Source organism: Xyrauchen texanus, chromosome 4, assembly GCF_025860055.1.
Source record: "Xyrauchen texanus isolate HMW12.3.18 chromosome 4, RBS_HiC_50CHRs, whole genome shotgun sequence".
NCBI classification, from domain to species: Eukaryota; Metazoa; Chordata; class Actinopteri; order Cypriniformes; family Catostomidae; genus Xyrauchen; species Xyrauchen texanus.
In genome coordinates, this window is record NC_068279.1 from 46,531,252 (window position 1) to 46,547,349 (window position 16,098).

The window sequence follows — 16,098 nt, forward strand, 5'->3', positions numbered from 1 at the left end:
AACATATGTTCAGCTGAATTCATCATTCACTGATTGTTCTTAATCAGTATCCTTGTCTTGTTTTCCAGTAAATATATTTAAACAACCTTGAGGCAAGCTAAATTCAACTGAATTTGCATTAGATATTGAGGGGTGAATTCATTAAACCATTGCACCACTTTTGCACACTAATACATTTGCGATTCAGGTCCAAAAACAATGCAGACAGCAGTACAAATGAACAATGCAATGGTTACACTTTACAATAAGGTTCTAAATATTATATTTTGAACTAACAATGAACAACAATTTTTGACTCCAATTATTAATCTTGGTTAATGATCATTTATAAATACACAATTATTCATTGTTAGTTTATATAATTTCAAAAAGCTAATAATAACATATACTTTAACTTTTTTTACTTTTAACCTTGTGCGTCCCCTTGTCCACATGTGTGGAAGTTGTATTTTGGCTTTACTTTACGCAACACATAATTTAAACAAATTAAAACCGACTGAATACTGCACAACAGCTTGACGTTAATTTACAGAAAGCATTGCTACTGGCGCAGCACCAACAAAAGTGCCTCTGGTAGAAAATCTCATTACGTTTTTTGATTGAAACCTGTTTGGTTGTAAAGATTTTGTTTGTTATGTTGCTTTAAAAAATGCATTAATTTTTTGCACATCAGCGTGCTGATAAACAGGATGTCCACATATATTGAAATTAGGATCGCGTTCCCTTAAAAGTTGAAAAACCATTGTTAGTCATTTAGAATATTTTTCATCATTAACACATCTGTGGGTCAATTCGCTTCATTTTAATGTACATTTTGATATTTTTTAATTTTGTCATCACTGTACACTATGGTTCTATTCATTAACATTAGTTAATGCCTTCCTATATTTTTATTATGCATTTTTACATTGAGAATAAATGTAGTCATACAAAAGCTAAAAAGATTTGCTTTCAGAGGCTATGGAATTAAGATAAAAAAAATAAGGTGCATTTCTAACTGTTTTGAGACCAGTGCAGACAGACAGCACACTGGAGGTTAAGTAATTCACTAAATAGGAATAAAGGGAGAAGGGTGCATCCTATAGCTTTCTATGCAGCTACTGTAAGTGCATTCACTCCTAAAATCTAACCATAAATTCAGTTTTAGGCTGCAGATGATGTTTGGACCACTCACCCTGTTTGGCAGACATGGAGCAATGATAATCAGTACATAGATTCAGAATGTTATCATGCAAAAGTTTATTTTAACATGGTTGGCAGTGATTTGATGTTTAATTATTAAGTCAGCTTTATAGAAAATCAGCTGTAGTGTTTATAATATCTCAAAAACATGAATATCCAACACTCCTGGACACATAATAAACTATTTGATGAAAAAAATAAAACTGACTTTCTATAGCATGGTATTACTTAAAATTGCACAATTAGTTCCGCTGTCCACATATGTGGACATACTGTACATTTTTAGGGAAGCTATTTGCTCTAGAATTATTATCATTTATTTTTTAAATTTTCTTTGTTTGTTTATAAGGTGCTACTAGTTTACAAATCAAAAAGGGAAATGAAAAATGCACACAGCAGAAACACGGGGGTCATCAGAGGGTTAATGTAAAAAATTTAGTTTGTGCACTAAAATAATATTATTTATGTAGAATACATTTTAAACATTAACTGTGTTCATATAGCTGTGTGTATGTGGATAAGTGTATTTTTCTTGTTCCACTGGTCGACTTTATTTCACTTGTATTAATCATAAACCTCCCCAAATGTATAATTTAATTCCTTATTTTCTGACAGCCATTTTCTGCAGTGTATATATTTAATCACATTACAAATATTCACACAGATCTTTGTTTTTTTAAATCATGTGCAAACCTGTAACGGTGTGCTCTCAGCAGACATTGATGTAAAGCCCACTATGTCACTGAAATAGATGGTGACGCTGTCAAAGGCTTCAGCCTGTACGGTCTCCCCTCGCTTGAGCTGCTCTGCCACTGAACTGCAGAGAGAATTAGGTTACAGTGAGCTGAACCGTGAAATGATTTTCCATGCACAAGTACAAACACAATAGCAGACGTGCAGTTGCAAACAATCAGTTAGTTTAACAATGCATGGATGATAAAAGAAAATAATTTAATTTAATAAATCCATATCTAAAAAAAAAGGTACAAACAGAGCGGAAATTTAAAGCATGTGGAAATATGGGAGCTCCCCTCTGCTAACACTCCCACACTTTTCGTTATTAAAATTGGTGATTAATTTAATTAAAGAACGAAAGAGCTAGTTTCAGTACTCGATAATTAGTCAGCTTGTCTGTTTCATCTTAAGCCGCATTTAAAAGTTCTTACCGGTTAAATATTTATCTAAAAACAAAAACAGGCGATGCTCAAAAACAATTGCAATGTTTGCAGGAACAAGGCGAGAGAATGAGGATTTATGGACAGGCAGGGGGCAGAGCCATGGGAGGTGGAGGATCCAGAGATGGAGCAATAGGAGGCAAGGGTTCAGGGGGAGGAGAACAGGAGGTTCAAGAGGCAAAGCAGCAGGAAGTACAAGCAAGGCAGTGGCCACTTAGAACAGGATAGTGACAGCTGTGGAGGGGCCATACTGGAAGTGGGAAGTCACTTGACACTGAACAGATTGTGTCAGCTGTCTGACATGTGCTGTTTAATGAACTGAGCAAAAGGCTGGTGGTTTGTGTCTGACAGGTGCTGCAACTGGACTGAGCAAAGGGCTGGTCGAGGGCCGCTATGGACTGGAAAGGATTACTGATGGTGACTGAACAGACTTGTTGACTGTCTCAGGGAACTGGACAGACTCATCGACAGCCTCTGGGAACTGTACAAGCTCGTTGACAGCCTCAGGGATCTGGACAGGCTCAGGGAACTGGACAGATTCAGGGAACTGGACAGACTCATCCACAGCCTCTGGGATCTGTACAAGCTCGTCGGCAGCCTCTGGGAACTGGACAGGCTCGTCGACAGCCTCAGGGAACTGGACAGGCTTGTCGACAGCCTTAGGGAACTGGACAGGCTCAGGGAACTGGACAGATTCAGGGAAGGACAGACTTGTCGGCAGCCTCAGGGAACTGGACAGGCTCTGGGAACTGGACAGATTTGTAGACAGCCTCAGAGAACTGGACAGGCTTGTCGACAGCCTCAGGGAACTGGACAGGCTCAGGGAACTGGACAGGTTCAGGGAACTCAACAGACTTGTCGACAGCCTCAGGGAACTGGACAGGCTCGTCAACTGTCTCAGGGAACTGGAAAGGCTCGGGAACTGGACAGATTCGTTGACAGCCTCAGGGAACTGGACAGGCTCGTCAACTGTCTCAGGGAACTGGACAGGCTTGGGGAACTGGACAGGCTCGTCAACTGTCTCAGGGAACTGGAAAGGCTCGGGAACTGGACAGATTCGTTGACAGCCTCAGGGAACTGGACAGGCTCGTCAACTGTCTCAGGGAACTGGACAGGCTCGGGGAACTGGACAGATTCGTTGACAGCCTCAGAGAACTGGACAGGCTCATCGACAGCCTCAGGGAACTGGACAGGCTTGTCGACAGTCACAGGGAACTAGACAGGTTCATTGACAGCCTCAGGGAACTGGACAGATTCAGGAAACTGGATGGGCTCTGGGAACTGGACATTTTCAGGGAATTTGACAGACTCGTCGACAACCTCAGGGAACTGGACAGGCTCGTCAACAGCCTCAGGGAACTGGACAGGCTCAGGGAACTGGACAGATTCTGGGAACTGGATGGGCTCGGGGAACTCGACAGACTCGTCGACAGCCTCAGGGAACTGGACAGACTCATCGACATCCTCAGAGAACTGGACAGGCTCAGGGAACTAGACAGATTCTGGGAACTGGATGGGCTCTGGGAAATGGACAGATTCAGGGAATTTAATAGACTCGTCGACAGCCTCAAGGAACTGGACAGGCTCGTCGAAAGCCTCAGGGAACTGGACAGGCTCTGGGAACTGGACAGATTCAGGGAATTCGATAGGCTTATCAACATCCTCAGGGAACTGTGGCCATGAACACTGGCAGTGACAGGAGAACGGCCTCCGTGGCTGTGAGCACTGGAAGTGACAGGGGAACGGCCTCCATGAGCACAGGCAGTGACAGGGAAATTACCTCCTAGGACGTGAGTGTTGGCAGCGGCAGGGGAATGGCCTCTGTGGCCTTGCACACTGGCAGAAACTTGGTAATGGCCTCCACGCTCGCAGTGGCAGGGGAATGGCCTCCGTGGCCATGATTGCTGTTAGCGACTGGTGAGCAGGGATCATTCTACTCCTCCTCTTCCTGATGGCCAAGTCTTCAGGCACTGACTCTGGTACAATCGAGACTTCAGGTGCTGTCTCTGGGATGGTCAAGGCTTAAAGTGTTATCTCTGGGATGGTTGAGGCTTCAGACACTAGCTCTGGGATGCGCAGGCTCGATGACCATGGCAGACGTGGGCGCTGGCTCGTTGATCGTGGCTGATGTGGACGCTGGCTTGTTGACCGTGGCAGGCGTGGGCACTGGCTCATTGACCTTGGCAGGTGTGGGCACTGGCTCATTGACCCTGGCAGGTGTGGGTGCTGGCAGCATCATGGGATTACTGCCATACCCCACAGTGTAAAGACAGAATGTGAGTTTCAAACCATAGTCAATGAAGTCCACTAAAAAAAGCTCACATCTGCATCCTGGCAGACAGGAATTCACAGGCTCATTATGTCCGAACCGATAGCCATCCTTGAGTTCAATATCTCCTTTGGGCGAGACTGCAGACCTGCTCAGTATATTGCTCGATTGTCCCCTCTACTTTTTTGAGCACAAACAGTTGAAAAGCCGCCAGATCCATAGTCTTGGTCCTTCTAGTGACCTCTAGTGGCTGCTAGGGCAAATGACCCAAGTGTTACAACAATAAGCAATTTTTAGATAAGAAGTTACATCATAATGAAGAAAAAGTTAGCAAGTTATAAGAGTACTGTTGAACCAGCTAAGTTATAAGAGAACTGTTGTCCTCAAACTCCAATTAAAAGTTTGGAAACTTCTTGCAGGGTGACAGAAAACATTATGCAACATGGTCCTTACTGTGGAAGGATTTGGTAAAGAAGATTTTCAGCTTTTCGCTTTTCCTCAAGGTATGCCTGAGTCCTATCCTCTACCAAGTTCTCCAGGTTATTAGCATACTGTTCCATTCTGGACAGCAGGTTATTGAGAATACTGGTGCTGCCTTCCCTGCAATACAAACCAAAAGACATTAGACACCTGCTTACATATCTGATGTTTAATTGGGTAGTTAACATATAACATGTCCATTAACTTTTTTAAATTCAATTTTAAGATTGTAGGTTCAAATTGAAATACAATAGGGTCCAAAAGTACTATTTGTATTTTTCTAATTTCATACCACTTTAATCATTGCAAATGAGATTATCAGCATAACGATTTGAGCGAAAAGTTCAATTGAAAAGTTTACATGCATTACAGAAATCCCCTGCACAAATCTGTTCAAAACCTGATAATTTGTGTTATTCAGCATGATTTGAGAGTATTCCAAAGATCATCTTGTGTGCATTAATGGAAGCAAGGCAATAAGATATTTTGTAGAAAGAGGTTAACATGGTCAATGCCTCAAATTTGCATTTTATTTAAAAAAAAAAAAATGTAATTTAAGTTTAACTTGCTTTCTGTTTATTTATCAGATTTGTGGACTTTTGAACCCCATTGTATGTACAGGATAAGGAAAAAATTATATACTACGTCATGTAACTGCTTCCATTTTTATTGACCTTTTTGCCTGAATTAGGTCATTTTAAATGGTCCTGCGGAGTAACAAATTATTTGGTTACACACTACAACAAGGTTCTATTTGTTAAATAATTTAGTAAGTAAGTAAGTAAGTTAGTTAGTTAGTTAGTTAGTTAGTTAGTTAGTTAGTTAAACAACTTAATTAAAAAAAAAATTACCAGTATATGTTGAAATTAATATTAACAAAGATTAATTTGTTGTAAAAGTATTGTTCATTGTTTGTTTGTTAACTAATTGTAACAAATGGAACCTTATTGTGAAGTGTTCCCAAGCATTTTATAAAGATACAAATATTCCATCAATTTAATAAAGGTAATAAAAACTTAAAGAAGAATAGGAAAAAAATGGTGTTAAATATCATAAAATGAATTACAGCATGTCACACAGCAGGACACTGCTTGAAATGTTATGTTAGCTACCCAGTGACACTTGACACACCCAATTGTGAAAAATTACAGTTATCTGAGACAACATTAATTGCCAATGTATTTTTAAACAAGCTGAACTGTCCGGAAAGATTGCAGTGTTATATTTGATATTTCTTTGATTGACAGATTGAGTGAGTTATAACCCCATGTAACAGATTATGGAGTAATGAGAATAGAAAACAGTACCTTTATTTGAATATATCAGTTTATCAGTCATGTGCTACAATGCAGTTTCCTTCGCAGAGAGTATGGAAGGGTCTCATCTTACGAGGTGGTGAAAATTTTCTGATGAAGTGTGGTAGATTCTGGTTGAAACGCACGCGTATGGCTGATGTGTGGTTTGCTGAATCATTTTGGTTTATAAAGATGTCAGATCTCACTCTTACATACAGTGCACCATGCATACTGGCAGCATTGCAGTTATCTAATGAGCCAGATGTATCACTGTAAATGTTTCAAGTTGGAATCATACAAAATGATTCGGATGATGACAACGGCTTTTGAAGTACTAATTTCTTACTGCAATGTAACGACTGGTAATGATGACAATGGGGGAAAACATAATTGCCAATAAGCAAAATAATAAGCAGACAGAAATAGATTTTTAAAGGTATAGTTCACTCAAAAATGAAAAGTATTATTTACTCACCCTCATGCCATCCCAGTTTGACATTCTTTCTTCTGCAGAACACAAACGAAGATTTTTAGAAGAATATTTCAGCTCCGTGGGTCCATAAAATGCAGGTGAATGGTGGCCAGAATGTTGAAGCTCCATAAAGCACATAAAGGCAGCATAAAAGTAATCCACACAACTCCAGTGGTTTAATCCAAGTCGTCCTGCCCAGTAGATGGCAATATGCACAAAGAACTCAAAATGGCAATATCAAAAGAAGAAGAATGTGGAAGTGAGTGATATTTGTGGTTTGTTATTTTATGTATGTTTATGCACATGTTTATGAATTTTATGAACATTTATAGTATGTTGCTTTTATGCTGCCTGTGCTGATTTATGTGCTTTTTGGAGCGTCAAAGTTTTGATCACCATTTACATTGTATGGACCTACAGAGCTGAAATATTCTCCTAAAAATCTTAATTTGTGTTCTGCTGAAGAAACAAAGTCATACACATCTGGGATGTCATGGGGGTGAGTAAATCATTCGAGCATTTTCATTTTGGGGTGAACTAATTCTTTAACCAATGAGTTTTCATGACTTTATACTCTTTTCCTCTTGATTACGGGAAAAAACAAAATTATGTTTTAAAGAGGTTGAATTCATAAATTAAATATTAAAGCTGATGAAATAAGTTAGCACTGAGCATAACTAGAGGCCTGAAAATCTTCATTTTAAATCCCAAACTCTGTTGCTCCATACTTGAGGTTATGGATAATGGAATAAAAGAATCAATGAACCAATCAATGAATCTATTTGAAACCCAGATCTATCTATACTTGGCCCAATCACATACAAGTGTACAAATGTCAACAAAATGCATTTATGTAATGAAGACTGGGCTTTAAGGTCCCCTTTGGATGAAACATCCCAGGCATTTTAGCTTGTCTTTGTCAACATACTGTATGTCAAATCTGACTTGAGTGCCCCTTAGGGGAATTAATCATTAAGCTTTCACCAACATCAATACGAGATGTTTATCAATGAGCTGTCAACTCCAGGACACATACAGCATTCTGTTGTTCGCAGATAAGACACTGCTTTAAAAGCTGCTTGTAGACCACAATCTGTGTGATTTATTTGATCAAAAATCATTTGCATTTACAAGAGTGTCATTGGCCGAATTTTGAAATGTCCAGATGGATCATCAACCATTAATTTGCTTGAATCATTCAGCTCATAATTTTGCGTGATGAGGAGAAATCCATATGAGGTTCACAGGTCTTCAAATACAGCGAACATGTCTTCAGCTTTCACTGATAAAGTGAATGAAAATTCATGCAGAAAAAATATCAATGAAACAAAAGTGAATGGCATTTGTTTGAGTGCTATTGTTGTAATGAAGTTTTATTTCGATATAAAAATGCAGTTATGTAAATTTAGAGAGCTGGAGATATTGTACAAGACAAACAATAGCAATTCTGATATAAGGTTAAAGTCAACATGAAGTCCAACGTGACCATCATTTATACTATTCTTCGAATTAAAAATTATAATAACTTGCTTTGTTATGTGCTGACTAGCCCTCTTATGTTTGAACCTTCTGTCATATAGAGAGAACACTTTTCACCATCCAATCAATTAATAAATAAAATCAAGTACCAACATTACATTTGTTTCTCATTATCCTGTTTCGCTCTGAAATGTAGCAGTACAGAACTATAATGGGTTGTAAGCATAATTTCATGTTGACTTTAAGTTCATTTGCATACATATACAAAAAGCATTGCAAAGACAACATATGTGAATTCTGCAAGTGAAAACATCAAAGCGTAATACTGAGTAACGGGGGGGTACTTACTTGTTAAGTTTAGCAATGAAGATCTTGATGTGGCTGAAGTCTGGCCGATCTGCTGGGTCTTCAGCCCAACAGCCTTCCATTAAGATGGTCAGCTCCTCGCAGTGCTGAGTGTTATCTGTGGTGGGTCTGAAGTATGGTTTCTGACCATTGCGCACCTTCTGGATTATCTCTGGAACACACATAAACCCATAGTATGTCACATTTTGCCATCTCCCTGACATTTCCCTTTTTGTTTTAAATTGTATAGCATCTACATAAGGAGAATTTTATAAGTTTGGCTCTGTACAATAAAATAAAAATAAAATAGAACAATGGACCTTAAAACCATATTTAATTCATTAAAAGGAGGGTGTGAAGGATGAAACTACAGAAGTACTGTTTATTAGCTTTTAATATCGTAAGGTCATAAGTCACCAATGTTTTGATGATATTTTCATCAATGTTTTCTTGGCTGAACGATTGACACTAAGGTACACAACAGTAACCCACACTGTAAAAAATGTTTCGTCAGGTAACCTTAAAAATGTGCAACCAAAATAAGTGGTTCCCCTTCTGTCGCTCTCTCCACGTTGTGTCAGAGAAGCGAAACTAGGGGTCTCTCTTGAGCGCTGATATTCACCTCTGAACTATGAAAAAAGGCCAATGAGAGTTGGCAACCAGTATTTGCATGTCCCGCCCCCGGACATACGGGTATTTAAGCGGCGCAAATACTTCGAAAATTTCTTCGGAGCCGATGGTCGTGTCTGCAACTGCTGCGTGTACACCGAGTTCCTGCTATCCCTCTGCTGCATGCTGTTGGATTCTACGGCGCACAACAGCGGCTTTCTCCTGTTGCACGGCTGTGCACTTCCTGCCCCTGGGCGCTTCGACAGCGCAGATTAAAGAACTCTCACGTTGAACGTCCTTTTAAGGACGCGTCTTTATAAAGATGCCTTTCCGCCCCTGTGTTGTTTCTGGATGCGGTAGAGTGCTCTCCGCTTCCGACGGCCACAGGCGTTGTCTCGTGTGTCTGGGTAGCAATCACACCGAGGCTGCGTTTGTGGATGGTTCATGTTCTCACTGTGAGAACATGACCATGACAACGTTGCGGTCGCGGCTTGCTTACAACCGTGAGCAAGCCACTCCAGCCACCCCCCGTGTTGCTCCTTCTTCCCACGGGATTGAGGACGATGCGGCTGGCGATGGAGGTGATTTGGGGATGGCAGCGGGTGCAGCTCCGCCGGGTACGCCCCCTCGTACCACCCGCACCCCAGCACGCTCGTTGATTCCCGTCCGTGCTCGAGGCAGCGGCGACTCGCCTCACAGCCAGTCTGCCGACCCTCTTGCGATGGAAGCAGATGAGCTCGCCGCGGCATCGGAGGGCGTGGTATCTGATGCTGAGGACTCCCCTGGGCTGCCGCTTTCAGGCCTGCACGCCCAGGCTGAGGCCGACACACAGATGACCAACATGCTTTCCCGGGCAGCCAACAGCGTGGGCTTGGATTGGAACCCTCCATCCTCCCCACAACCATCACGGCTGGATGACTGGTTCCTGGGGACTGGGCGCCGCTCACAGCCCCCCAGTTCCGTTTTTCCCGGAAGTGCATGACGAGCTGACGTCTTCGTGGAGAGCACCCCTCTCCACTCGTCACACCGCCACAGGCTCGTCCGCCCTCGCCACCCTCGACGGCGGAGCGCGCCACGGGTACGAGGCGATTCCCCAGGTGGATAGGGCGGTTGCGATCCATCTATACCCCCAGAACCCCTATCACCTGGCGAGGTTGCCCCGTACTCCCTTCCCGGACCTGTAGAGCAACCTCCTCGCTGACAGCGAAGGCCTACAGCGCCACCGGACGCGCCGCTTCTGCCCTGCATGCCATGGCTCTCCTGCAGGTCCACCAAGCCAAGGCACTACGCGACATGCACGGGGATGGCCCTGATCCCGACACGCTGCAGGAACTGCGCTCAGCGACCGACCTCGCCCTGAGAGCGACGAAGATCACAGCGCAAGCGCTCGGGCAGGCGATGGCAACGCTAGTGGTCCAGGAATGTCAACTGTGGCTGAACATGGTCGAGATGCATGAAGCCGACAAGACTCGCTTCCTCAATGCCCCTGTCTCCCAGTTCGGCCTCTTCTGCGACACCGTCGAGGACTTTGCCCAGCAGTTCTCCACGGTAAAGAAGCAGACGGAGGCCATCTCTCACATCATGCCTCGCCGCAAGCCTGCCGCCACGGCCCATGCCCCGTCTGCTCGCCGAGGGCGTCCACCCGTTGCCAGAAGACAAGCTCCTGCTCCGCCTCAACCCGGGCCCAGCTCTCAGCCCCAGCGTCGAGCAAACCGCGGGAAGCGCACGCCCCCTGTCTCACGGACCCCCTCGAGGACCCAGAAGGCTCCCAGGCGCTCCTGAGACAACGCACCCAGAGCCCAAGACGTTAGCTCCGGAGGTGGTAAGACCGCTCCGTCCCCCGGTGGAGGGCCGGGAGGAGAATCCTTTGTTTTTTCATTTGCCCGTACCCAAATTCTCAATAAAAGAGCTATTTCCTTTGTCTCTGGGGCACATGGCCCGCAAATGCTGTTCTCACGGCACTCTGCTTTCAGGCCTCAACAGTCCCGGCTCCATGGACCCCGCCTTCAGCCCCACGACTGTTCCCCGGCCGGCCGGTTCAGTCGAGTCCAGAGGACGCCAGCATCAGACCTCCTCCTCAGTCACGAACCCGCCCCCTGCCGGATGCGCGGAGCAAGGTAAGTGCTTTGAGTTTAATCTCAGCACCAGAGCCTCGGGACGCCACGTTGCCTCCCGACGTCGCGTTACCTGTTCCGCATCGCTGCGAAGCCCTGCCGGGTACGTCCAAAAAACTCGTCCCCTTGAGTTTAGAGGCGTGGCTTTCACTGCCCAACCCGTCACGCTGGCTGCACCGGACCATTCGACTCAGTTACACAATTCAGTTTGCCAGGTCTCCGCCCCCCTTCGTGGGCTTACATTTTTCCGCAGTACACGGCCAACATGCCCATTCCCTGTGCGAAGAAATCACCTCCCTTCTCTTAAAGGACGCGATAGAGCCTGTCCCTCCAACCGAAACGAAGAAGGGTTTCTACAGCCCTTACTTTGTTGTACCCAAGAAAGGACGCGGCTTACGACCGACCGATCTTGGACCTGCGAGTTTTCAATCGGACCTTGTCCAAACTCCCGTTCAAAATGCTCACCCAGAAACAAATTCTATCTGGCGTCGGGCATCTAGATTGGTTCGCAGCGGTAGACCTGAAGGACGCGTACTTCCACGTCTCAATTCGCCCTTGACATCGACCCTTCCTACGGTTCGCGTTCGACGGCCAGGCGTATCAGTACAAAGTCCTCCCCTTCGGCCTGTCTCTGTCCCCTCGCGTCTTCACGAAAGTCGCAGAGGCAGCTCTTGCCCCGCTCCGAGAAGCCGGCATATGCATACTCAATTACCTCGACGACTGGCTCATACTGGCCCACTCCCGAGAGTTACTATGCGCACACAGAGACCAGGTGCTCAGCCACCTCAGCCATTTGGGGCTTCAGGTCAACTGGGAAAAGAGCAAGCTCTCCCCGGTCCAGAGCATCTCTTTTCTCGGTCTGGAGTTAGACTCAGTCTCAATGACAGCACATCTCTCCAATGAGCGTGCTCAGTCAGTGCTGAAATGCCTCGCTTCCTTCAAGCCAGGTGCCGTGGTCCTGCTAAAACGTTTCCAACAGCTCCTGGGGCATATGGCATCCTCCACCGTGGCCGCGCCGCTGGGGTTGATGCATATGAGACCACTTCAGCACTGGCTTCGGACTCGAGTCCCGAGACGAGTATGCACTGGCACATCAACTGCCTAGAGCTGCTGGCTGTTTTTCTCGTCCTTTGGAGTCAGCAGCGACTCAAGTCACTGCGCGCCACTCACATCCCCGGCAACCTCAATGTGATAGCGGACGCGCTGTCAAGACAAAGCTTGCCTGGCAGAGATTGGAGGCTCCACCCCCAGTCGGTCCAGCTGATTTGGGACCGGTTCGGCAAGGCTCAGGTAGACCTGTTTGCCTCCCAAGAAACCTCCCACTGCCCGCTCTGGTATGCCCGGACAGAGGCTCCCCTCGGGGCAGATGCGTTGGCACACAGCTATCGCGGCCCACCACGACACGATAGACGGCAAGTCTCTTGGTAAGCACGACTTAATCATCAGGTTCCTAAAAGGTGCCCGGAGGATAACTCCCTCCCGGCCTAACCTGTTCCCCTCCTGGGATCTCTCGGTCGTCCTTACGGACTACAGAGACCCCCCTTCGAGCCGCTTGACTCAGTTGGACTCAGGGCCCTCTCTCTCAAGACCGCCCTGCTGATCGCGCTCGCCTCCATCAAGAGGGTCGGGGACCTGCATGCGTTCTCTGTTAGCGACGCTTGCCTGGAGTTCGGTCCGGCAGACACTTTCGTGATCCTAAGACCGCGACCGGGCTACATGCCCAAGGTTCCTACCATACCTTTCAGGGATCAGGTGGTGAACCTGCAAGCGCTGCCCCGGGAGGAGGCAGACCCAGCCCTTTCACTGCTGTGTCCAGTACGCGCTTTGCGTATTTATCTGGACCGCACACAGAGCACCAGACACTCTGAGCAGCTCTTCGTCTGCTTGGGGGACAGCAGAAAGGGAACGCTGTCTCCAAACAGAGACTCGCCCACTGGGTTGTCGACGCCATTTCCCTGGCTTATCACACCCAGGCCGTGCCCCTCCTTGCGGGTCCGAGCCCACTCAACCAGGAGTGTTGCGTCCTCATGGGCACTGGCTAGGGGCACTGCCCTAGCAGATATTTGTAGAGCAGCGGGCTGGGCAACACCTAACACTTTTGCGAAATTCTACAATCTCCGAGTTGAGTCAGTATCGTCCGGTGTTTTCTCATGTGCCGAGCCCGTAGAACTTGGTAGCACGCCCACGATCTGACCGGGTGAATCGCTTGCACCTAGCGCCCTTCCCCCTAACCAGGGGAAACAGTGCGCCTTCATTCCCAGGAGATCCCAGGTTTGGGACACTGGTTGATTCCTCCCTAGCCCTCGTGGGTCGCAGTTCAGCGGAGGAACTCGCCAACCCAAGCCACTGCGGGTACCGCAAGCTACCCTGTACTGGTATAGGTTCTCCACAGGTAAGGCCTCCTTCGGTTCCCCCCTCTATGAGGCTGGATCCACCACCGCACCAACTTTTCCACATAGGCCCTAAATCAGGCCTCTGATGGTTTTGCCACTTAAACTTGCCTCCCCTCTCGGGTAGGCGTGGCCTCCACAGGGTCTTCTCCGCCCTGAATAAGGGCTAAGACCCCCTTCCCTCAATGCGTGTAAGGGCCCCGGCCTTAGTTGCTCTATGCGAGAAACATAGAGAGAAAAGAGGCCCGGCCAGGCTTGGCCCATTCCCAGGTTGGCGGCCAGCACCTTGTTCCCCCTCCAGGGTAACGATAAGGAATCCTGATGGCTTAAATGGGGCATTGGGGAAGGGTACGTGCAGCCTGATACAGTTGGTCGTCCTGCACGTAAGAATACCTGCTCGCTCCTGCATCAGCAGTTCACGTACACGGCTCAGCGCATGGCACTTTTATAAGTGGACCCCTAGTGTCGCTTCTCTGTCACAACGTGGAGAGAGCGACAGAAGGGGAACGTCTAGGTTACGTATGTAACCTCCGTTCCCCGATGGAGGGAACGAGACGTTGTGTCTCCCCTGCCACGTCGCTGAGCCGAGCCACTGTTGTGGCTGGACCATTTCCGGCTCCTCAGAAAAATCCTGAATTAACTCCCGTATTTGCGCCGCTTAAATACTCGTATGTCCGGGGGTGGGACATGCAAATACTGGTTGCCAACTCTCATTGGCCTTTTTTCATTCAGAGGTGAATATCGGCGCTCAAGAGAGACCCCTAGTGTCGCTTCTCTGACACACGTCTCGTTCCCTCCATCGGGGAACGGAGGTTACATACGTAACCTAGATGTTTTATTTCAAGACCAAAATATTATTTCACATGATTTAATCCAAATGAAAACATCAGGGTACACCAACAAATGTTTTCATTTTTAAAGTAACATTTGCACGTTAACATTTTTAATAGTGCTTTGAACACTAAAACAAAAAACTAAACAAAAAAACAAAACAAAACAAAACAAAAAAGTAAATAACTAAACAAAAAACGAAACTAAAAAAACAAACGAAACTACAAAAAACTAAATAACTAAACAAAAAATGAAACTAAACAAAAAACGAAACTAAACAAAACTAAACAAAGCAAAAAATGAAATAACTAAACAAAAAACTAAACTAAACAAAACAAAAAAACTAAACAAAAAACTAATAAAATAAAAAAAAACTAAACTAAACAAAACAAAAAAAAAACAAAACAAAAAACTAAACAAAACAAAAAAAACTAAACAAAATAAAAAAACTAAACTAAACAAAACAAAAAAAAAACAAAACAAAAAACTAAACAAAACAAAAAAAACTAAACAAAACAAAACAAAAAACTAAATAACTAAACAAAAAGCAAACTCTTACCTTTAGGACTGAGGTCCATGCCTTCAACATAAAATGGGCCATTCCTGAGTGCTATCTCCTGTAGAATGATCCCAAAGCTGTAAACATCTCCATTCAGGGTTCCTTGGGGCGGATACCTGTCATATATCAGCAACTCTGGTGCTGTCCATACCTTTTCTAAAAAATACAAAAAAAGTATCGAAGACAGTCACAAGATCTTGATACCTTTTGGGGGACTTAATATGCACTTATAAAGAAGTCTATACAAAACAGTAAATGTATTTTTGATCAAATTCAATGCATCAAGACCATCTTAAAATGATAAATGGTACTGTGATCAGCATATTCTTACTTGCATACAGCGCATGTGAGTCTTCATTTTCACAAGACGAACGGAAGCTTGCCAGACCATAGTCAGTGATTTTCAAAACGAAGCGGCTATCCACCACACAATTAGAGGACTTCAGATTACCATGGGAGCCAATGTAACTGTTGTGCAGATAATTCATTCCCTGGCGGCACACGTATTAAACAGAACATTATGTCTTTGCCCACAGTTTATGGGGTAAATAGAGCAAAATACACACAAATCACTGGAAAACACTGTTCTGAAAAAAGAACTTGTAAAATGTAGCATATAATGAATACATTTGGTAGCTCTGTATAACAATGAATGTTAAATTTGTGTCTTTCATTATTAACTTGGTATTAAGTTGATAGACATTCTTAAAGGGATAGTTTGCCGACAATTTAAAATAATAATAATAATACATTATTCACCCTCACACTGTTCCAAACCCAAATGGCATTCTTTATTCCACAGTACACAAAAGTTTGTTAAGCTGTTAAGCTGTATGTAAGGGGCAACCTCTGTCTCCATTCACTTTCAATGCATCTTTTTTCCATACAACGAAAGGGA

General features: G+C 44.8%; 1 protein-coding gene across 1 annotated transcript in view; it reads right to left on the reverse strand.

Annotated features, from left to right (window-relative positions):
• LOC127634225 (atrial natriuretic peptide receptor 2-like) overlaps positions 1-16,098 on the reverse strand; it is an 83,684-nt gene that overhangs the window by 21,801 nt on the left and 45,785 nt on the right. The window contains exons 13-17 of the mRNA XM_052113685.1: positions 15,532-15,691; positions 15,201-15,356; positions 8,701-8,869; positions 5,080-5,226; positions 1,876-1,999 (exon numbers count right to left, since the gene is read on the reverse strand). Coding sequence (XP_051969645.1) covers positions 1,876-1,999; positions 5,080-5,226; positions 8,701-8,869; positions 15,201-15,356; positions 15,532-15,691 — 756 coding nt within the window. The remainder of the gene's footprint in view (positions 1-1,875; positions 2,000-5,079; positions 5,227-8,700; positions 8,870-15,200; positions 15,357-15,531; positions 15,692-16,098) is intronic.